At 33.1% G+C, this 24,614-nt stretch overlaps 1 protein-coding gene across 1 annotated transcript; it reads left to right on the top strand.

The window, feature by feature from the left end:
• Positions 1–3,827: 3,827 nt before the first annotated feature.
• On the top strand, positions 3,828–16,630 carry LOC107851160 (prolyl 4-hydroxylase 1; the record flags this gene model as incomplete). Its single annotated transcript, XM_016696083.2, is given in 12 exon segments — positions 3,828–3,922; positions 5,961–6,008; positions 8,438–8,503; positions 8,889–8,941; positions 9,888–9,953; positions 10,987–11,061; positions 12,673–12,747; positions 13,014–13,084; positions 13,171–13,222; positions 13,324–13,413; positions 15,562–15,654; positions 16,296–16,630. Coding segments are annotated over 12 exon segments (858 nt in total). The 3' UTR covers positions 16,404–16,630.
• Positions 16,631–24,614: the final 7,984 nt, after the last annotated feature.

Genomic DNA, 24,614 nt, shown 5'->3' on the forward strand with positions numbered 1-24,614 from the left:
TATGTACTATGTACTACTAATTTAACTACTTGTTTCTTATCTATTTGATTGCGACTAATTTTGATATTGTTTCTTTTTTATTTTATTAGTTAAGAGTTTGTTGTTGCTGATGATGAAGTGGCTGAGAAATACGGGTTTGAGAAAATGTATGAGCAGTTTATTGATGAGTGAAAATCTAAAGTTGTTATGTATAAACATAAGAAAAGTGGTGCTGAAGTAATGTCAGTGTCTAATGATGATAAGAATAAACTCTTCGGCGTTGTCTTCAAGATACCTCCATAAGTTTATGTTTTCATATTCATCTTCACTTTCATGTTTCACCAACTCTCTTTATCTGTACTCTTCAGATATATTCCTTTTCTCCCGAAGATATTCAAGAATGCTTCGGTGCAGGAATCTTAGGTCAAGTTTTCATCTCAATATTCATCTCTCTTCCTATTCTCTGTTGTATGTTCTTATTTGTCTCAAAATTCATCGACTCGGTTATAAACATGAAAACACAATAGATTATCTTAGATATTTTTTGGATCTTTCCTCATCTCCATCATTTTTTTTTTGGGTTTTAGTGTGAACATTTTTTTGTTGAAGATGAAAGAGAGAACCCAGCTCCAAACTCTACCGCAGATCATCTTCCGAAAGTAGAATCATTGTCGGATGATTTTGTAGAGGACAGCTCAAGTACTGAACTAATGGCTCCAAAACACCACAACCTGAATAGGAAAAACTGACTGATTACAATGACAACAACAAACTTAGTGTATTCCCACATAGCGGGGGCTGGGGAAGGTAAGGTGTACGCAGTCCATACCACTACCTCCGGAGAAGTAGAAATGCTATTTTAAAAAGGTTGTTTTGAAAAACTGACTGATTATTAAGAGGAAAAGTTATCTGATTCTGATTTAAATGCATATGATGATTGTGACGATTCACATGCTAATGTGAAATGTCAGAACATGAAGAACTGTAAGTACCTTTCTCCATGAGCTTATTGTCATTTTGTTTTACCGTTGAATTTATGTCTAGGATTGGGAATTTTATTTTCATGGATACATGTATTTTTGTTTATTATCAATTATTAGAGTGTTACATGAAAACATTTAACTCCATTTTTGTTACATGAAAACATTTAACTCCATTTTGGTTTACATTGAATTTAAAAATGGATTATATTTGTCAATGAATAGTTATGAGGATGGAAATTTGTACAGATAAGGAAAAAAGTGATGGGGATTGAAGAATTGAAAGGAAAAATTTAGAAATCTTCAAGCGAGTCAAAAACATTGGAAGATGTAACCATTTAATAGACCAGTTGTTGGAAGATGTAACCATTTAATAGACCAGTTGTTGTTCTGTTTCTGCTTGAATAATAAATAAGAAAAAATAGTAACTAGAGTTCTTCGTCTCAGGTCCGTTATTATATGCAATCACACATCCAGATTAATGAATATCGCGATCACGTGGTTATGGTAAGAAGGACTCATAGATCACTTCCCTTTTATGTATGTGTGTGTGCACTCATAGATCTAATGTGTCATACAACCTTTAATTAACAGTTAGCAAGTATTGAAACGAAGTTGGTCCTCGTACGTGATTCAATAGTAATCTCAGATAGTACCTTTTGCCTTTTGCTGGATTAGCTATAAATTAAAGAAGAAAGAACAAATAAATAATATTTGAACATTTACAAATATTAAGAGTGGTCAAGTTGAATTTCTTACCAATAGCAATTCCGCCAATTACTGATCTTGTTTTTCTTTGTGTCCAAAGCTTACCTTGAGCATTCCAAATATAATACTCTGGAAATTCCTTGTATATGTATTTACGCGCTTCATTGTGTTGAACATTTGTGAAAATACTCAGTAAGCATGGTTTTTGAGGCATATTCCCAGGCAACAACGTTTTTTAAATTTTGGTTGCTCCAATAGCACACTACAATGTGAACAGACAATATTAAAAAGATTAACAGAATATTCCGTACAAAATAACTTTATGTATTTCTTTTCATGATAAATTCATAGCTTAAAACAGATTATTACAATCTGAATTTTATGACTTTTTTATCTGAAGGGTAAAGATGTAGAATTTAGATAGCTTAAGGAAGCCTAATTGTTTACCTGTGTGTTTATTTGGAAGATGTAGTTGAAGAGTAATGACCGGAGGCTGCATTTCACTAAGATCAAATTCATAAATTCTCCATAGCACTTCTGGTGCAGCAACCCAACGTGCATATTGAAAACTCTTAATTTCATCAACGGCTTTTTCTCCATCATTTGATTCGATATAAACAACGCACCTATCATGTCCTTTATATATATACTTGTAAAGATACTTTATTGCTTTTACCCCTGCACAAGACTCAACATTGTTATCACAATTATATCTACTTAGTAAATAAGAATTATAAGGAACAACCCATTGATTATTCATTGTCATGGCTCGGGTTTATTCTTTTTTTTCCATCATTTCGCCTCTTGTAAATAAGATAACTATCCTTTCCTTGTATTGATTTATTACTAAACGGTCGAGGATAATGATTCTTGCACTGACCATCCCTCATGCATGAATTTGTTGGATATTTTTTTCACATGGGCCATGTATCAATTAGTTTTAAAAGCTACCTTGTGCCATATGCTTAAAGATTAATGACCTGCGATATAGAATAAGCTATTAAATACACATTATAAGTAAGTCGAAATAAATAGCGTATAGCTAGATCAAGTTAGACAAAAATCTAATAATCAATAATATTTGTTATGCCAACAGAATTTGCTTAGTGTTTAGAATAGGAAAAAACACAAAGAATGAATAACTATCTATTAACTATCTAGACTTAAAAAATATTAACCATAAAATCTCTACACTGAAAGGATTCCCTTATTTACCTTCTTTGAGGTTAGTAATGAACACCTAGTTAATTTTTTATTATTGGTAAATGTGTTTCTTTTTTTTAAAGGAGTGAATTTTTCTTTGTTCGTGGAGAGCTAAGTCTACTATTTTTTTGTGTTTTATGTATCTACTCAAAACTATATTGTAGAAGATTTAAATTTAAAGTAGGTACCTGAATCTTCTTGTTCGCCAAAAATGTTGATTGTAGAATTTAATCTTCTATATAGTAGAAAAAAATAGTAAAATAAATAAATAAAAATAATATAATATATAAATATTGTCCTTAAGAAAAATACTCCATTGATTTTACTAAATTAGTCTTAATAATATTTTGATTCACCTTTCTATATAGTAAAAATAAATAAAAATAATATAATATATAAATATTGTCCTTCAGAAAATACTCCATTAATTTTACTAAATTAGTCTTATTGATAATATTTTGATAATATAAATTTAAGTTTTATACACTTTATTTATGTAGTCATTTAATGCTATGTATAATATTGTAAGAACATGATAATTTTTACTGATTTTATAAATTAGATAAATAAATTAAAATAATTATTTTTTATAAAATGATCCAATAAAATAAAACGAAGAAAATAAATTAAAACAACTACTATTTTCAATAAATAGTCAATTAAAATTAAACTGATTTGGGTTAAAATTCGAATAGTCGAAGTGCTGCCGAACCCCCTAAAGTATAGGCACATGGAATAGAGCCAAAACTATGAACTACAAAAGTTGACGTCCAAATATCAGTGCACAGCGTACAACATACTCATAGCGCAAGTTGCTTACCTTCTCTGATGGTCTGCCATATTTTTATTTTCACTTTCCAAATACCCAATTGACACTTTCTCTAGAATCAATTGGAAAACCCAAATAATAAAATCCTCAATTTTCAGTTCAGATTTCTGCGAAAATCTTGCAAAAAAAAAAAAAAAAAAAAGAAAGAAAAAGAGAAAGAAGATGGCGTCAATGAGAATTGTTTTCGGGCTTCTTACAGTTGTTACTTGTGGAATGATTCTCGGTATAATTTCTAGATATCTTTTTATTTACCCATTTTTTCTTTATGGTTATTTTTATTGAATTTGTCGTTGTTTTTGTAATTCTTGAATTACTTCTCCGGCATTTGCGATTTTGATCATCTTAATCATCAATGGTGTTGATTTTAGTGATCCTTATGGTCCTGCTTTAACCGGACCCCCCACGCCCCTCCCCCCACCCAATCAGGCTGCCCTTATTTCTTTAATTTGGACTAACCAAACACTCCATTTGGAAAAAAAGAAGAGAAAAAAAGGGAAAAAAAAGAAAAGAAAAAGAAAAATGGAGATACATATGTGTGTTCCTTTTGGAAATGGAGGTTTAAAGAATGAACCTTTTGGGGTGTAGGTTAGGGTGCGAGGGTGGGGTGCTTGGGTTTGATCCATGATGATTATTCTGTTTTGGTTTGTGGCGTGTGTGGCTTTGATACTTGGTCATTATTCTTGATTGTGATCTCAAGGAGAAGAAAGGAAGGAAGAAAATGCTGATTGTCTACTAAAGATGAAGATTTTAATGTGAATTGTTAGTATGATATGGTGGGACGGTTGGATTCTTTATTATAGTGTTGATTTATGAGTGTGGTTGAGGTGATGGTATTATAGGGATGTTAGTGAATGAATTTACTGATCGGGTAGTTGTTATTTAAAGGAAAACGAAAGATAAAAACGAAACCTTCTTTCTTTTAAAAAATTATGAATTTACAGATCTTTTATTGGGTTGGAGGAAGAGTTTACTCTTGATTAGCTTCATTTCTTTCTGATTTTGGTTCAGGTTATGGTGTAACGGGGATAAGGCAATAAGTATTATTTCACTTGTGAAGCTGTAATGTCTTACAGTTAGTTCAGGGGGGTTCTTTTAAGTTGTGATCGTCCCCAGACACCACGGTAATTATAAAAAGGTGAGAGTCTCATATTACGGTACATAACTACTCCCTCCGTCCCAAATTACCCGTCCCAAATTGAGATGACACATTGATTAAGAAAAATAATTAATAGCATGGCTAGTTTACCATAGTGCCCCTATTAAATGATGTTTACATTTTAATTTGAAGAAAAAGTAATTAATGCAAAGGGTAAAACATGGAAAAATAATTTTGTCTCTTCTTGATTAATGAAAAAGGACAAGTAAAATGGGAAATCAAATTCAGAAATTTGGGACGGAGGGAGTATTTCTCTAGTATAATCACCATTCACCAGTGCTTCTTGTGCTTATGAATGTCAGTCGAGTAATGTAAGGTTTTTGCTAAGTCAAACTAAACTACTTCTCAAAGAAGAAAAAAAGGAAAAAAATGCAAACTAACCCTGTACTTTTACGAGATGAATACCATTCGTATCTCGGCTAATACTATTCAGAGATGCTTCTTGGAGCTTGCAGAATGATCATAATTTCATTTTTTTCCGTTCATGGATTAATGACCCAACACAGTAAACTTTCCTATCGTTAACTATTAAGTTGATTGGAAAATGAGTCCTGGACAATAAAACATAAGCACAACAGCGAAAATTAAAAAGCATGAACCGACGGATATTGGATAAATCTTTGAAAAAGGATCATGCTGTTTTCTTTCATTTTGTTTTTTTTGGGTGGAGGGACAACTATGTAATTTGTTCCATTTAAAATGCTGGAAGGAGTAAAAGTTATCTTACTAGATCCGAAGGGTTTATTATATCACCCTGATCTTGACCATACCTTCGTGGTCTTATCCTTCAAAAAGAAATTTGTAGATTTAATTTAACTTTGGATTTTCTCTGTTTTCCGTCTTCTATTCTGATAATACATACATGTTTTGATGTCGGGGGTTTGAACCCTGTTGTTGACAAAAGCCTCGTATTTTAATGGAGAAGGGCAGAGAAGCGAACTCATTATCCATTGAGTTCCAAATCTTGCCACTGGCTCTCGGGGATTTCTCAGTTATAAAAAAGAATAGAGTACATATTTTGAATTTTACAGACAAGGACTTTAGGTTTTCCTAGTTGGCTTGTTGCTGAGTGGAAACTAATGAACTTTTGTCGCGTGATATGCAGGAGCTTTAATTCAATTAGCATTTATTCATAGGATGGAGGACTCACTTGGTAAGTTTTCTTGGTTTATAGTACAGATTTTTAAATAAAAGAAAAAGGGCAGCCCGGTGCACTAAAGCTACCACTATGCGCGGTGTCCGAGGAAGGGCCCAACCACAAGGGTGTATTTTACGCAGCCTTACCTTGCATTTCTGCAAGAGGCTATTTCCAAGGCTTGAACCCGTGACCTCCTGGTCACATGGTAGCAACTTTACCATTTACTCCAAGGCTCCCCTTCATAGTACATTTTTTTAAATGATTTGTCCTTTTCTTTTATTTTATGTTTTTGAAGGGCCTAATACTTTCCTGGTTTCTCCTTGATTCTTCTCATTCATAAGTTACTATTGTGTCTAATAATCAAACGAGTCCTTCATGTCTCGATGCATGAATAGCAAATAATCATTATTAATGTTCTTATATAAGGTTCACCATTGGTGGATCCTATAACTAACTTTTGGAACACTTTTGGCAGTTCATCTTAGTGAAGGTAGGCAATACTCGCTCTAATTATTCCTTTCTTTTGTAGTTATTGTGGTTTCTACTTTTCAATCAGATTCCAGTGGGTCCAATATCAAAGAATCTCTTCCTAAGGTTAACTTTTGAGGGAAAGCTATTTGAAAGCTTTTGTGATGTCATTTGTGCTTAAGCTTGGTAAAATTAGGGAAGATTTTTTGTAGTAAAAAAATTTAGGGAAGACTTTTATGAATTTGAGAGAAAACAAATATGGTGTTATAGAATGAGAAAAAGTGTTATTATGATTCGCATGTTATACGAGATCTTTCTCTGCTTTCATTTTTCCTTGTAATATTATGCAAATATGGACCAAGGTGGTGTTAAAAGTGTTTACAACACATGTATGACATATTCTCCTTTTCTACTGGCCTTACCCAATTATCTATGCACAAAAGTATTTTCTCTTCACATTAAATATTAAATATATTAATAAATAAATCTGATCTCTTCATACTATTTCGTCAAAAAAATCTGATCCCTTCATACTCCCATATGTTGTCCTATGCTACAAATCAATCTTCTGTCCCTCTCATTCAATATTGTCCAAAATATGTGCGGTGGTGCTATTTCATAACTGCTCTCTGATCCTACTTATTTTTGGCCTCTTCAAGCTCCCTACAATCTCACAGTGTGTTCTTGATAGCAATCCAACTTGTGTTCTCCTTTTTCTACTGGTCATATCCAATTATCTATGCACAGGAGTATTTCTTCTTCACATTAAATGCATAAATAAACAAATCTGATCTCTTCATACTCCCACATGCTGTTCCATGCTACAAATCAATCTTCTGTCCCTCTCATTATATATTGTCCAAAACATGCACAGTGGTGCTATTTCATAACTGTTCTTCACTACTCCTAATTTTCGGCCTCGACGAGCTCCCTACAATCTCACGGAGTGTTCTTGATAGCAATCCAACTAGTATTAAGTGCTGAGAAGACGAGATCCCACTATAGGATGGCCATCACGTAATGCAACAAGAGATAGTTAGTGTCCTCTCAGAACTCTTGCACATACAACAACTCACCATAGTCCTTTCTTCAGATTGTCATCCATGAAATCACTTTTCACTCTGGACCTCCTTAATTATCGGCTTCGTGGGTTGTGTTTCGTGTCACACTTCATGTGAAGAAAGTGACATATTTGGTGCCTTCGTATACCCATTTCCTAATACTCCTCAGTGTTGCTGCCCTAACTTTTTTTGGTAAAAATTGTTGTAGCCGACCCCTATCAACCTTCATATTCTCCTCTATTTTTAGATTATAAACTCTGAGAAAGGATACCTGACTTTCTTCGACTCTGAATTCTGGATAACATTCCTGAATCTTATGTCCCAATTTTTTTCTTTCCCTGTTACATCAGCAATTGTTGTGCCTCTCACAAAAACCATAGCATGCATTAAAATTCATACGTCTCCCCACACTATATGCCTTTCAAAAGATGTGCTCTATTGCGATTTTTGGTTATGTAACCAACAAACCTTATGAACTCATTACTTTCTTCTTGTGATCACTTTCCCATTAACCTTCTAAATTTATAAAAGATGCTTTCTTTTGGTTTGCTTCTATCAAATTGCCCAGACTCAAACCCATCAGGAAAATGATCAGTCCGTTTTGACCATGGATCAGGAACAGGGGTAGTTGTCTTTTTGAATTCCTTACTACTTTGCTTGTAAACTTACATTAAACAGGCATAGTGTTGCGTTGTTTGGTTATTCTGCTACAGTTCAATGTTATGTTTATCTTTTGGAGTACTTCATCGAAACAAATATTTGAAAGTACTAAAACTGTAAGATCTTCGAGTCTAAGCACTCCTTATTCTGCTTCACTCCAGATGTTAATTGTAGTCATTACTTTAGATGTTCTTAGTATTCCCTTAAGACTCTTCTCTTTATCTAATGTAAGTTCTCTTAACTGACTTCCTGCAGACAGAGAATTGTCTTTTGGTGGAAAGCATTCAAATTTAGCAGGCAGCAATTTTCCACTAGCACGAGGTTTGTGTTGTTCTGTGAATGTTTTTAGTCTTGCATGTGCTCTATGTTGTTAAAGGCTCGATAGAGGTGCGCTCAAGCTCTGAAGCTTGGTGCAGCATGAGTTGGGCTCTTCGCTCTCGAGGCAATGCTTCAGTCCAGGCAACGAGAAGCTAAGGCATACTTTCCGTAGACTCTTTCTTGAAGTGTGTGGTACTAAATAATAAATATAATTGCGCAAGTCACCAATTTTGTACAAGAAAATTAGTTACTAAACCTGAATTAGAAAATTAAAACTGCATTATTGCATTTGTACATTTAAAATGATTTTGGAACTTGATTTATATATTAATTGATACTTTGACAGAATTCTTTTTCAATTCATTAATCAATTTTTGTATGTGTTCAGGAATCTCTAATTGGGCTTATGACAAAGATGCCATAGCACTACGTGTAGGATATGTAAGTCCATGGAAATGGTCTCCGTTGTTTTCTCAACTTCGGTGATTTATCAGTGCAACTATACAACTGACAGGCTGAATATGTTGCCATTTGCATGATTTTAGTTGGAAATTACATGAAAAACAAGAAATACATAGTTGTGTCATAGATGTGGTATTAGGTTACATTTTGCCTTTGGAATGAGTTCATAGCAACTAACGTTATCGTTTATGGGTTGCATTTTGTCTTTGCTCCCTGTATATAATTTCACTTTCAAGGAAAAAACTATCTTTTCTCAACTCCAAGTCATCCAATGTACGATTTATAGTAGGATGTACTGGTGAGTTCTGCTGGTAGACATGTATTTAGCCATGTTTTGTCTTCCAATGACTTCTCCTAGTGCAAGTAGACAACAAAATTGTTTACCTTTTTGGCCTTCCTAGTATCCATGCTAGTCAAGTAGGTTGGCACTGGGAATAAGTTTTGTGTATGTAAATGTACAACCAGTAGATCTTTAGATGGTGACATGTTGATCAGGTAAGGTCTTGGGTGAATGAACAAAATATAATTTTCAGATCTCCAACAATACCAGTTATAGGAAAAAACACCCATGTTCTCATGAAACTGAGTTCCTTGCTCTGTCTTATGTTTTGACCAGCTGAGCCTACTTGGTTTCGAATTACCAGACTGGGACCTTTAGAATCACGTCTCGGGAATGAGAAAGTCATATTCATGCATATGTATGGTCTTCGTTTTTGTTTTCAGCAAATAAATGGAGAATCTCTTTTGACATTCTCAGACTTAGATGAGAACTAGGAGAACGCACCTTTAGACAAAATCCATCCATATTTGGACTACATTTTTCTGTAACTTATACTGACTAGCTGCATGAATGCCATTTGCTGCTAGTTACTGCTTCATTTTTTTTTTTTTTTAATTATGTTAATTTGTCATAATACTGGTGCAGGTGAAGCCTGAAATAATTAGCTGGAAACCAAGAATTGTTTTATTTCACAACTTCTTAAGTGCGGAGGTAGGCCAATTCATCTATTCATTATCTTCCTTTCTATCATTGCATATGTCTGCATGTTCTTTGAGAATATGTTATCTCTTTGTAATACTTATTTGTCTTTGGTGAGATTAAAATCTTGGTTATAATATAACTAATTAAAAAAAAACTTGTTTGATAATTTATGGGAGTGTACTTGCACCTAAGGGAGTGGCTTAGTTGTCAGTGAAGTGAGTTCAAACCTTAGAGATCAGAGTCCAAATCCCGGCAGAGACAAAAAAAACAAGGTGCTTTTCTGCCTGCCTAAGCCTTAGTGGACAGAGTTATCCGATATCTGTGCTGGTAGGAGATCGCAAGGTATCTGGTGAAATAGTCGGGGTGCGGGCAAGGTGGATCTGACACCATCATCGTAAAAAACTGGAGAGTAGAATGTCTAGAGGTTCTTTTATGGTCCTTGCTCCAATTTTACCGATAATATATGCATTTTTTTAAACCAATAGATAGACTTCAATTGCATCTTGGGTTTCCCCAATATATTTCAGAACTAGAAGCATCTGTCAATTAAGAAACATTGTTATTAGCTTCTCTTTGGATTGAAAACTATTACCAACTTCTAATTGATAGTCAAAGTGAGACATTTTTAGTTAAATTTAGTTTAGCCAAATGGGGAACAAATTTCAATATGCTTAAATTGCTCTTGCGAAATGTTTTTTCTTTTGCAACATTGTCAAGTCTTGTTCACAAACCGTCAAAAAGGGGAAAAAAGAAGAGAAGATATCAGGTGTGAAAAGTTGGTTAAAGCGTTAAGTATGAATTTCAATTGAACAATCGAGTATTATGCCATGGCCGTATTTATAGCTGGATGGGGGAGGCAGGAAAAGGGGTGAAGATGTGGAAGAGAATATTAATATGTTAATCCTGATCTTTGGACGTGCTATCAAATATATGGATGATATTACTTAGGTCATTTACTAAATCTTTGTTGCTTTATTAATTTTTTAAAGTACCATCTATTCATATTGATAATTTGGGAAATTTTATTCTATTGCCTTCACAGGAATGTGATTATCTTAGATCGATTGCCATTCCCCGACTTCATGTTTCCACTGTTGTAGATGCAAAAACTGGGAAGGTATGCACACTATGCAAAATCATTCTCTCATATTCAGCATCTATTATGATTCTTTTGGTCAGTTCATTGATTTCCGTACATCTATTAAGTAAATGTGCTTGGTGAGTTGCCACAACTACTTAATAGTAAGTTACTTTTTGTGTATAAATGTACTCTCATTAAAGTTCAAGTTAGATCTTCTGCTTTGAAGTTTGCCTCAAGAAGAGCACCGACTTTTAAATACTGTGACAGTTCTACCCATTTTCTATATTTGGTATAGAGGAGTTTAATTCAAATGTGTGCTTCACTTTAGGGAATGGGGAACACATCTGCTTTCACATTATAAATGGTTATGAAAAGTGCACCTTGAAAGAGGAATTCCTTGAATTGTTTTTGTTTGTAAGACATAGGCTAACCATTATTCGATGAAGAGATAGCAATTCATGGCACATTGTAATTAGTAGAAGCTTCTAAGATCAGGAAATAGACAGCTTGATGGTGTTATTTGACTAAGCTGGAGAATGTAAGACTTTATCTTCAGGTGAAGGACGAGTCAAAATGGGACAATGGTGAAATGGGCAGTTCAATGTGAAAAATGTTTTTTACCAACTATTACGGGAAAAACCTAGGGCTACAGTCAGATAGATTACTTGAAGCCTTCTTTACACTGGACAATCTTATTAAGAGAGGATTCATTATGTGCAACCAAATTTTAGGAGTCATTATGTGCAACCAATGCCAGATGTACATGAAAGAAGCTGAAGATTACCTCTTTCTTTACTGCCTATGGTAAAGGACATGCGGCATATGTTTTTGTGCCTTTTAGGGGTATGTTAGTTAATGCGCTGCAGTCTCAAAGATGCCTACATTAGTTGGGACAACGGAGAACTGGAAGTGCGATAAAGGGTATCTGGCAAATGATTCCAGCCTGCACTCCATGTGGAGGGAGAGGAACTATGGATGCTTTGATGGAATCTCAATTCCTAGTCAGTCCTTAAAGACTGGCGGTGTCTGATGGACCTTCTGTGCAAATTGTGCAATGTAAATAGTTTGGAATTTGGATCAGCTTGTGAATTTTGTTAGCTCCTTCTGTTTAAGGAGTTTCAGAATCAAACTGCACTGGAGCTATATCCTTTTTTAATACATTTTTGCATCTTGTGGATGCTTGTTAATGAAATCCTATACTATGTCCAGAAAAGATAGTTGGATTAGCTCTCTCTTCTCAAGAGAAAAACACTCAACAAGGAAGAATAAGATATGCTTTTGCACTCCTAGTTTGAAGGAGCGAGCTGTTGAAGAATATGGCAACAATCATTTAGATGAATAGAACTTCTCATATGATGAACATGCTTTTTCTAAAGTTAAATGGCTCCTGTTCTTAGGTTTCTCATTGTCCCTCTGAAAGACTAATTTACCTCAATCCTTTGTCAATCAACTCGATAGATGAAATCATCTTCTGTGTTTTTTTTATTATTCAAGCTACATGATTTGAAATTTTAGGAAGTCCTTCCTTCACGGTTTGATCTTCTACCAATGTAGTTTTTTCTTATGCGTGGATTTTTCATTCTCTTCTTTTCCTTGTGTTGGTGCATGGAAGTCCAATTTGATTGATAACTCTGTTCTTTTCACTAGGGAATTAAGAGTGATGTCAGAACAAGTTCTGGTATGTTTTTGAGCCCTGATGAGAGGCAGTATCCCATGATAAAGGTTCGTACAACACAAGGTCCTTTCAATTCTTCTCTTGTTCTCTCTTCCCTTACTGAAGCATAACATGATATGCCACTGTCTTTGTCATTATGTTTCCAAGTTAACAAGATTTTTATCCTATTGGGTATCCTATTTTTTGAACCTGCTTTTTCTCTTAGTGATTAAAATTAAATGTTTTACTGTATAGGACATTGTGATTATGTGGTCTCGTATTGATAATTTTGATCTTATGTTTGTGAAATTCTTTGCATTCTTGTTACTTTCAGGCAATTGAAAAACGAATTTCTGTCTATTCTCAAATACCAGCAGAAAATGGGGAACTCATTCAAGTGTTAAGGTATGTATTATGACTGATTGTTTTTTCAGTATGAGATGGCAGGCTGATATGTGTCACTATCAAGGCTAACATCTGTAGAAGCACAGGTATGAGAAGAATCAGTTCTACAGAGCCCATCATGACTATTTCTCTGATACTGTAAGTTCTTTCTCAATAGTTTGTTACTTCTGTTACTGTCTTATTGCTCTGTTTTTCTATTTCTCTATTCAAAATGAGAGACATACTTTCTTATTTTGCAGTTTAATATAAAGCGTGGAGGTCAACGAATAGCTACGATGCTCATGTATTTGAGCGACAATGTTGAGGGAGGAGAAACATATTTTCCTATGGTAATTACTCATGAATGATGAAACCTTGATTAATAACTTCTTGTGTGTATTATTGATGACACTTCATTTTCACTGGTATAGTACTCCACTTGAATTGTATGGAATGAATCTATTGTCGGGTGCCTTTATCATATTCAGTCAATTAGTTGATGAACACCCAAGGGTGTGGCCTAGTGGTTCAATGAAGTTGGGATGAGCACCATGAGGTCTCAGGTTCAATTCCCAGTAGAGACAAACACTAGGTGTTTTCTTTCCATCTGTTCTAGCCTTGGTGGACAGAGTTAACGGATACCTGATGCTGGTGGGAGGTGGAAGGTATCCCGTGGACTTAGTTGAGGTGCGCGCAAGCTAGCCCGGACACCACGGTTATCAAAAAAAAAAAAATAGTTGATGAACAAAAATATTTGTACTAGCACTTCATATTCATAAAAATTCAATTTTTTGTCTAAGTTCTCAAAAGATTGGGAACTTGATTTCTTTTTGTTTCATAATGAAAAGATGTGCCACTTGAAAGTTCAACTTTGGTAATTTTAGCTTTACAGTGTATCATGCAAATAGTGTTGTAATTCTTAGAGACAATATCTTGGACTAAATTTTCCCTTGTTTTATCATCCGCAGAACATTAAACAATTATTTTGTTCAAGCAAAATAATTGTATCCTAAATTGTCTAAGCGAATTAAACTAAATTCTACAGTCTTTAACCTTCTCAGCACCCTATAGTCCAATTTCTGATTCTTGATTTTCTATATTACTAGTAGCTATTGCAGATTTTGAATTGTGGTTTACAATTCTGGGAACGTAGTAGGTATGGGAATGGTTTGCGGGGTCTGGAGAAGTGAGGGGGTGGGGGTGAAGGGTATAAAAAGTTTACTGGCTTATTTCAGACATAATTGTATTCTAAGTCAATTGAGCACAATATTTCAGGGGGAAATACCCAAAATTAAGCTATAACTTCCAGGCCAAAAGTGAAATTTGTCTTGCTATGTATGTTGTTTCTGAAAATGATGAAAGATATACAAGATCAACTTATTATGTTCTCTGAAAATGATGAAATATATAGAAGATCAACTTATTTTCTTGCTTCTCCACTTATGAAGACAAAAGCTGCATGTGTTACCTGGCCATGTATTTTCTTTTCCCTTTTTCTTTTTTCGGGTATACCTGACCATGCATGTTGATTCCACCAAATTCAGTTGCCTTCCCATCTCTTTTTTTTCCTTGGAGAAGATAACATTTGTATATATTGACTAATCCAGTACATAGGTTGTAGTGAACGATATTTACATCATATCAATAAAAAGAATACCTGAATCTGAATCCTAACAAGAGCCTAGGATGTCTATAATAGACTCGGTATCCTCCAGGTACATCTGTTCGCACCAAAAAAAAAAAACTTGATACAGTTTAGCTTGATCTTCAGCAGATCACAACTATTTTTCCCAAAAACCCTAGAACTCCTTTCTTTCCAAATTCTCCACCATATGCAGACTGGGACAATTTTCCATCTATCTCTGTCTGAAGCCCCTACTCCTGCCTCCTCTCAACTATAGAGTAAATGAGTGATTTTGTTAGGCATAGCCTAGGCAATACCCCTGAGGTTAAAAGAAATCCTCCAAAGCTGAGTTGTTATCTTGCACTGTAAAAACAGATGGTTGACTGTCTCAACCTCTTCACCACACATGTAGCATCTTGAGCAAAGATAAAACTTCTTCTTCTTGAGATTTTCTTGAGTCAGGACTGCTTCTCTTGCCAGTAACGAAGTGAAACATGTCACTTTAAAGGGAATTTTCAGTTTCCATATTTGTTTCCCATGGCCTTTGTAGTGTCTGCTGGCTGCCTTGGTTCAAAAACTTGTATGTTGAGCTTACCCTAAAGGTAGGTGCCTTTGTTATCCTTGTTCTTCCACCATAATCTGTCTGGCTTATCCTTTATACCTTTGAAATCATCCAACATTCTCAAAAACTCCGTTAAAGTATCAATTTCCCAGTCATCAAAGTTTCTCCTAAAGTGAATATTCAAGCCTTGATGAGTCCAACTTTCAGCTAGATTCATCTCACGGAAGAGAACCTTTAGATTGCACATTTTTTGTTGTTTTCTCCATGTTTCTAATTTCATGCGCATATTTTAATTTCAAATGCTGTCATCAGGCTGGGACTGGTGAATGCAGCTGTGGTGGAAAAATGATCAAAGGGTTATGTCTAAAACCTGCTAAAGGAGACGCTGTTCTTTTTTGGAGTATGGTTAGTATCTTCACCTACTATAACCTTTTGGCTGGAACTTTTGACAAAAGATTCATCTACGAAACCCTCTAAATTACTTTGAAATATTGATTTAGCTTGTTAGTCGGTTGACTTGGCATCCATAATGTGTCACACATCCAATGTCTTTAGCAGAAGTTTCCTTAGTTGAATCTAGTTCCTCTGTGCATCGTTTTGACTTGACAAGGATATAGACTATTGTTTCATTTATTTACTGGATACAAAGAGAGTTGCTAAAAAGCTTCTGCTATAGTTACCTGCACTATTAAATTTAACTGAGAATTATTAAGATATTACCGAAAAAAGAAACTTAAAGAAGGAATGTCAGGAAAGGGACATCAGTCATGTTATTGAAGCCTGCATGTATGTCAATATGTTCCAGATATTAAAGATCCAGGGCTTTGATCTAGTAATTAGAGCGATATGTGATGTGTGACTGAGACGCACATCACGTGTTCGAAGTCTGCCACACATATAAGTCTGGTGTGTAATTGGAAAAAGATAAAGAGACACTGGTACTCGGAGATTTCTCAGTTTTCATACTAGTATTTAATTTTGACATCTTAAGTAACTTTTTTCTGAAACTTGATCAATGCTAGTTTGTGCTTTTCTTTTACATTCAGGGGCTTGATGGACAATCTGACCCTGAAAGTCTACATGGAGGATGTGAAGTAATCTCAGGAGAGAAATGGTCAGCTACTAAATGGATGAGGCAAAGAAGTGTATCATGAATTGCTGATATATCTCAAAACATAGTTGTCCCATATGGTATCTTGATAGGAAGAAAAGAGATAGGGGAGTTACACATGACATTTGTAAAATTAGCAACACATGATTTGGGGAAAATGTAGTCATATATAGTGTACTCATTGAACTAAACTTTAGCCATCTTAGTAAATGACTAATTCTTCATTTGACAACACAGCAAAAGAGGGAAATGAAAATTTTATTAACTTTAGGTCATTGGCAGTTATGCTCTTATTTTGTGCTAACAAAAAAACTTTTCTGTTGTGCATAAGTATATATTTTTGTATTATAATATCCCTCAAGTTATGCTCCACATGACTTCGAGTTTCTAAAGAACTTTTGCCTCATTAGATATATGTTCAATTGCTAAAGGGTAAAAATTAAAAATCATTTCATTTTTAAGGGTGAAAATTAAGACTAACCCATTTTGCGGGCAATTCGTATAATTTCAATAAATTTCACCTCTTTTGTTTGGACCCAAATATAATCCATGTGAACGGAAAATGTTACCTCAATCCTCAGTGAGACTAAATCTAAACAAAGTCCAGTTTACAGCCAACAAACAATGGCATACCCGGTGCGGTGTAATTTTATAAATAGGTTCTAATTTTATAAATGGGTTCTAGGAAAGGTAAGATGTATACAAAATTTACCTCTACCTTTGTGAGAGTAGGGGTACAGAGATTGTTTGTATTAGATCCTCGGCTTAGTGGGAAACAATTGAACTGAGCCCAAAAGATATTTTTCCTTTTACCAGGAGATAAAAGAAGGGACAAAGCAATTTTTAATCTCCTGCCTAACTGCCTAAGATATAGTTTTAAACGGAACAAGAAAATGCATGATTCCTGAAGTGAAGCTGGTGGAGAAAATACTTTATTCCATTACTAGATATAATTAAGTTAATATTATAATATCTAAACTAAATTACTATCTTGTGAGAGCTCATCACCTCTGGTAACAATAAATGATTCAGCATCAACCAAACTAAGTTCATTCAAGTTGCCGTCAACACCTCCACATATATGTGAATGTAAACCAAAAACTAAATCTGCCGATCCGTTTGGCAATAAAAAATTTTTATTTTTTTTTCCGGAATATTATTTCACTCTAGTGAAAATTGAGGTGTTTGGCCATGAGAATTTCAAAGTCAATTCTAAGTAGCCGTTTGGCATGAAAATTACTTTTTTCCGGAGTCGGAGTTGGAGTTGTGTTTAACTATGTCTTTTTGAAAATGTTTTTTAGACTTTTGAAAAATCTTTTTTAAATATGATTTTATACCCTCAACTTTTAAAAATTATCAAAATCACCCAACTGCTAATTTACCTACTAACATACAATCAAATGATATTGAGAAAATAATTTATATGTCTTCAATTGATAAACTAATTAACAACAAACTAATTATTATGATTGTTATTCTTCTAAAATTTGAATAAAAATATCACAAACACGAGCTAAATAAGTTTATTTAGCCATAATCGATTGAATAGAGAAAAAATATATTTTGATATGTCTAAAAAGGTCAAAATAATATGTCGAGTCTTAAATTATATGAGAAGAGAAAAATATATTTTAAAAATTAAGAATATCTTAAATAACAAAGATAAAATATAAAATATAACCAAAATATAATATTTTCAGGTCTAAACATAAACACTGAAAGACGTTATAGAAACAGCGCATAAAGAGCATATTATAAATATGTACTGTAAATAATATTACTTCAACAGAGAAAAAATATATTTTGATAAATTCTTAATAGAGAAAAAATATATTTTGATAAATATGATTAATAGATATAAATATATTTTATATATTCTTAAATTTATTGATGAAAATTCTTAATTATTTTCACTTGAATTAATTATTTTATTGAATTTGATCTTTTTAAAAAAAATTACGAAATTTAGTTAATAAGAGGGGTTTGTGTAAAAATTTAAAGATTGAGGTTATATGTAATAATAATGAAAATTGGAATTGAAAGTGGAAAAAAGGGAAAACACTAAAAAGTTGTTTTCCCTTTTCAGAATTTCATTCCGAAATTGTTTTCTAAATTTTCATGGCCAAACACCAAAATTTTCAACTCCGGAAAAAAGAAAAAAATATCCATGGCCAAACGGGCCCTAAATTATTTTTGAAAAAATAAAAACTGGTTTTACTTGTTTTCACTTTTTTCCAACTTCAGTTTCAACTTTATTTATTGTTACAAACGACCCCTTTTTTAATTTTTACAAAAAAAATCCTATTAATTTCATCCAACAACCGGAGTTAAATGTTAAACTACCACATTGTCTACTTTTTCCTACTTCCATCGATAAAAGAGCACAAAATTAAAGGCAACTTCAATTTATTTTTCTTCGTCAAAATCTCCTCATGATACTGCAGAACCTTAATCCATCCATTCTTGCGACTCTTTATGCAACACCAACAACAAAGGCAATATTATTATCTCCTCTCACATTTAGTTTTATCTTGTAAAGTAAATTAGTTAAGTTGGGTGATTTTGATTGTTTTTACAAAATTGGGGTATAAAATTATATTTAAAAAAGTCTTTCGAAAAGTCTAAAAAAAAAATTAAAAAGACATGATCAAATACGAAAAAACTACAAAAATAACCCAAAGTAAGATGACTTTCAAATTTTGACCCCAAATAAAAAAGTTTCATAAAAATAACCTTCAGATATTAAGTAATACATTTTCAGACGAAATTGCCCCTGACCAATGGAGTAAATTACATAAATAATCTTCATGATGGATAACAATCCCATACTATTCATCTTTCAACTTTTTTTTTTTTTTTCTCTTTTTAATTTTACTTTAATTTTTATTTTTTTCTCTTTTTATTTTTAATTTTTCTCAACCCTTATTTTTTTGCCCTTTTCTCCTCTCAACATTTTTTTTCTTTTTTCTTTTACTTTGATTTTTTTACTTTTTTTTTGTTCTTTTATTTTTTCTCAACACTTATACTCTCTTTTCATTTACTCCCCTCAACGTCTACTTTTATTAGAAAAAAAATTCTTTTTTTCTTTTCTTTGTTTTTTTTTCTTTTTAAATTTTTTTCTGCCTTTATTTTATTTTATCTTTTTTTATTTTTTCTCAATCTTTATTTTTTTTCCTTTCTCTCTCAACTTCTACATGTTCTTTGTTTTTTATTTTTTAAATATTTTTCTTCCTTTTTTCGCAATTTTTATTATTTTTGTTCTTTTCTTCGATTTCTTCCAATCAAGTTATATCCCATGAGAAAGAGTTGACACTATCACATTATAGAGGCAAGACTTAGGACTTTCAAACTACAAGTTATATTTCATGGATAAGAATTGATACTACCACATTGTAGAGGCAAGATTTATGACTTTCAAACAACAAGTTATGTTTCATGGGTAAGAGTTGACAATACCGCATTGTGTTTTAATTTATGAGATGTTCTATAACTCTTACATTAGAGGCAAGACTTAGCTCAAGTACTTTTAAACAATAAATTATGCCCCACGGGAAAGAGTTGACTCTACCACGTTATGTTTTCATTTATGAGATGTTCTACAACTCTTGCCTTAGAGGCAAGACTTAGCTCAAGGACTTTCAAACTACAAATTATTCCCCACGGGTAAAAGTTGACACTATCATGTTATGTCTTCATTCATGAGATGTTCTACAACTCTTGCCTTAGAGGCAAAACTTAGCTCAAAGACTTTCAAACTACAAACTATGCCCTACAGGCAAGAGTTGACACTACCACGTTATGTCTTCATTTATGAGATAGTCTACATCTCTTGCTTTAGAGGTAAGACATAGCTCAAAGACTTTCAAATAACAAATTATGCCATACAGGCAAGAATTGAAACTACCACATTATGTCTTTATTTATGAGATGTTCTACAGCTCTCGCCTTAGAGGAACGACTTATCCCAAAAATTTTCAAACAAGTTACGTACATTGGACAAGAGTCAACAATAACACATTGTAATTTTTACTTATGAAATGTGCTATAACTCTTTTCTTAGATGTAAGAGTTGGCCTAAGGACCATCAAACAACAAGTTATTCCCCATGGGCAATATTTGACACCACCACATTGTGTATTGATTAATGAGATATTTTATAACTCTTTTCTTAGAGGCAAAACTTAGACCAAGGGCTTTCATGTAACAAGTTCTGCCCTATGGGCAAGAGTTGACATTATCACAATGTATTTTAGTTTATGAGATATTCTATAACTCTTGCCTTAGAGGAAAAGATTTAACCTAAGGACTTTCAAATAATAAGTTACACCTCATGAGTAAGAGTTGACACTATCATATTATGTTTTGATTTATGAGATATTCTATAACTCCTGCCTTAAAGGCAAGGCTTATCCCAAGGACTTCCAAACAATAAGTTACGCTCCACAAATAAGATTTGACACTATCACATTGTGCCTTGATTTATGAGATGTTTTATAAATCAAGGACTTTTAAAAAACAAGTTATGCCCCATGAATAAGAGTTGACACTACCATATTCTATCTTGATTTATGAGATGTTCTATAACTCTTTCCTTAGATGCACGAATTAGTCCAAGGACTTTCAAACAACAAGTTACGCCCCATGGACAAGAGTTGACACTACCACATTGTGTCTTGATTCATGAGATATTCTATAACTCTTGCCTTAGAGGCAAGACTTAGCCGACAAGTTACATCCCATGGACAAGACTTGACACTACTATATTGTGTCTTGATTTATGTGATGCTCTATTAGTCTTACCTCTAAGACAGGACTTAGCCCAAGAACCTCCCAAAAGAACAAGTTACGCCCAATGGATAAGTATTGACGCTATCACATTATTTCTTGATTTATGAGATATTTTATAACTCATGCCTTAGAAGCAAGACTTAACTCAAGGATTTTCAAACAACAAGTTATGCTCCACAAGCAAGACTTGACACTATCACATTGTCTTGATTTATAAGTTGTTCTATAATTTTTACCTTAGAGGCAAAACTTATCCCAAAAAACTTTCTAACAATAATCCATGCTCTTAAATTTGCTTTGATGTCAAAAAAAGGAAATCCCTTTGCGGATTATTTAATTTTTTTATTTATTAGCAAAATATAATAGAAGTCTAGAAAAAGAAAAAAGAGAACAAATAAAATTGATAAATAAAAAAAGAGACTGACAAAAAAAAAAAGACAAGAAAAAGATAAAGGTTAAGAAAAAAAATGAAGAATTAAAAAAAAAATTGAGAAAAAAATAAAAGGAAAAAAATAAAAATAGAGTTTGAGAAAAATAAGAAAAAAAAAAAGAAATGATAAATACCAAAATAAAAGAAAAATAAAGGTTGAGATAAATGAATTTAAAAAAATGAAGAAATAGATAATATTTGAGAAAGAAAAAGAGAAAAAAATAAAGGTTGAGACAAATTAATTATATTAAAACATGAAAGTGAAAATAATAAAAATAAAAATAAAATTTGAGAGACAAATGAGTATGAAAAGTTTAAAAATATTTGAGGTGTAAAGGGGCAATAAAGGAAAAATAAAAAAGTGAAAATAATAAAAATAAAAATAGAATTCGAGAGACAAATGAGTATGGAAAGTTTAAAAATATTTGAGATGTAAAGATGCAAAAATGTACTTGTACTATACTTAAAAAGGAAGGAAGAGTAGTCTTTATAGACTTTTCTTATAGGGGTCAAAAATCTAAAGTCACCCACCATTGGAGCTATACCTTGTAATTTCCTGATCAAATACAACTCTAACACCAACTTTAACTCCAAAAATTTTTAGCTTTCACGGTCAAACACCTACTGCATTGAAAATTGGAGTTGTGAGAAGCAGAGACGAATCTTGAATTTGAAGTTTATGGATTACTATAATGATTTAAAGTTCATACTATAATAATAACTAGGTTTACACTTAAATATTTAAGAATTTTTTTAATATTTATCTAAGGTCTGAATAAATTGAACTAACCTGAACACAAGTAATACTGTACATCCGCCTCCAATAGGGAAGTAGGATTTCCAAAGGTTTAAAATAGCTTATAATCAAGGGGAAAATATAAGTTTTTCGGTACCCTCATTGGAGCCCGACTAATTCGAATTCACATTACGTAGGGCAGAGGTGGACCCACGTGTAGCGGTGGGGGTGCACGTGCACCTGTTAACGTCGAAAAAAATTATGTGTATATATATGTATATACCTTGATAAATTGAAATCTATACTATAGTGCACCCATAGTTAATGGATAGTGCACCTTAGTGTGTTGATTGATGCCCGCACTTCCACCCACGCGATCAAGGGTCGATTCCCGGGAACCACACAACATTTTTTTTTATTTCCAATTCTTCAAATTTAAAGGCTTATTAACAAAACTTGATAAAATGGGGATTCGAACCAGCGATCAGTACCTAAGGTGAACTCTCCTTCACCATTAACCTACCACAAGTGATTGTTAAAAATTGATAAAAATAAACTTCATATTTCAATTCTTCAGATTTAAAGGCTTATTACCAAAGTTGTAACAAAAATCGATGAAATGGGGATTTAAACTCACAACCAATCCCTAAGGTGAACACCCCTTCACCACTAACCTACCACAATTGATGGTTATAAAAGTAAACTTTATATTATAAGAAAGTAAAGTTATTTTCTTAGAACTCATATTCGTTCGATATAATTATTTTTGCATTATTGTTCATGTCTTTGGCGACCAATTGAATATGATAATATCCCTTAATCGACACTCAAAGTTTTTCTAACGTCTTAAAATAATATTGGTGCACCACAATATTATCAAAAGCAATAAGCGTAAAAAAGCTTCAAGGTCTATTGTGTTTAATCACAAAGTACAAATAAAGTATGATTTAACAAAAAAAGCATAAAAGGAGGAAAAAAATATAAATATATGTCTTGTCCAAGACTAATAATATATGTATGAATGAGAAATATATGAACAATTTTTTTTTTTTTTATAAAGTGAAATATCAATTGTTTAGCCTTCGTCTAGGAAAAGTATGTATTAAAAATTAGAACCTAAGCTGCACATTAAGCGAGACGAGAGCTCAACACATTTTGAGTCTTACTTTGAGGCTTATGCGTGCCTTTGACAACATTGGTGCACCCACAGACTTCAAATCCTGGGTTCGCCTCTGGCGTAGGGCCCATTCGGGCGAAGCGCTCCCTACCAAGAAACTTTTCATACCCAGGGCTCGAACTTGAGACCTCTAATTAAGGGAGGAAGAGCCCATCTGCTGCACAACATCCTTTGATGGTGGAGAAAATGTAAGTTGAATAAAGCTTAGTATATATATTTATATTGGGTAATCGGTTAATCAAACCATAAAAGAAATTGGATAAACCGACCCCAACCGATATTCAATAGTCTTAATATCTAAATTGTTTTCGAACCTTAATTCGATATCGATAAATTGGTTATGCCCGAAATTTGCACACTTTAATTGCTTCTTACGTGTCTTACTTATGTAGCAGTTAATTGAGCGCCTAAATAGTTACACGTCAACAAATTTGAACTCTCCAACCATTCAACGAATTATTCGTGTTACTAGTTTCAACACGTTCACTGAATCCTTCGTGAGTGGTAGGTAACGATCTTGTTCAGTTGGTACCCATGAACTTCATAAACTGCACTTCCAAATTTTCAAGTGTAGCTGCTAGCCCATGCTAGACATGATGTGGTAGAGTGAGTGGCATGTAATATATATACGTACACACACATAGCACACACTTCTTTTTTGGGCACTTTATACACATGGTACACAATAATAGATGGTAGAACAATAAAATTAAGTTATTGGTTTTATTATTATCTATTACCTATTGAATCTTTATTGGTGACATTTAATTACTTGAGTATGAGGTTTCACTTTAACATCCATACGATTTTTAGAGGTTGCACTTTGCTATCTATTGCGTTTATAAAGCATTTTGACTAAAAAAAGCCACCAGAATATGCGCATATATTTAATTTTACGAGATTATAAAATTAGAGGGTTATAAAATAATTAACCACCTTTAGCTTCATTAACGATTTGATTATGATTTCTCTCTATTTGTTTTATTGAATTCATTTATGAGACTGGGCGAAAAAAAGAAAATGAGCAAGAAAACATCAATTATGCTTAATTAACTTTCTATTAAAAAAATAAATTATTTTGTATCTTAGGTACATTTAAGCATGTGTAACCCTAGAGAGTATA

Source organism: Capsicum annuum, chromosome 12 (genome assembly GCF_002878395.1).
Source record: "Capsicum annuum cultivar UCD-10X-F1 chromosome 12, UCD10Xv1.1, whole genome shotgun sequence".
Lineage (NCBI taxonomy): Eukaryota > Viridiplantae > Streptophyta > Magnoliopsida > Solanales > Solanaceae > Capsicum > Capsicum annuum.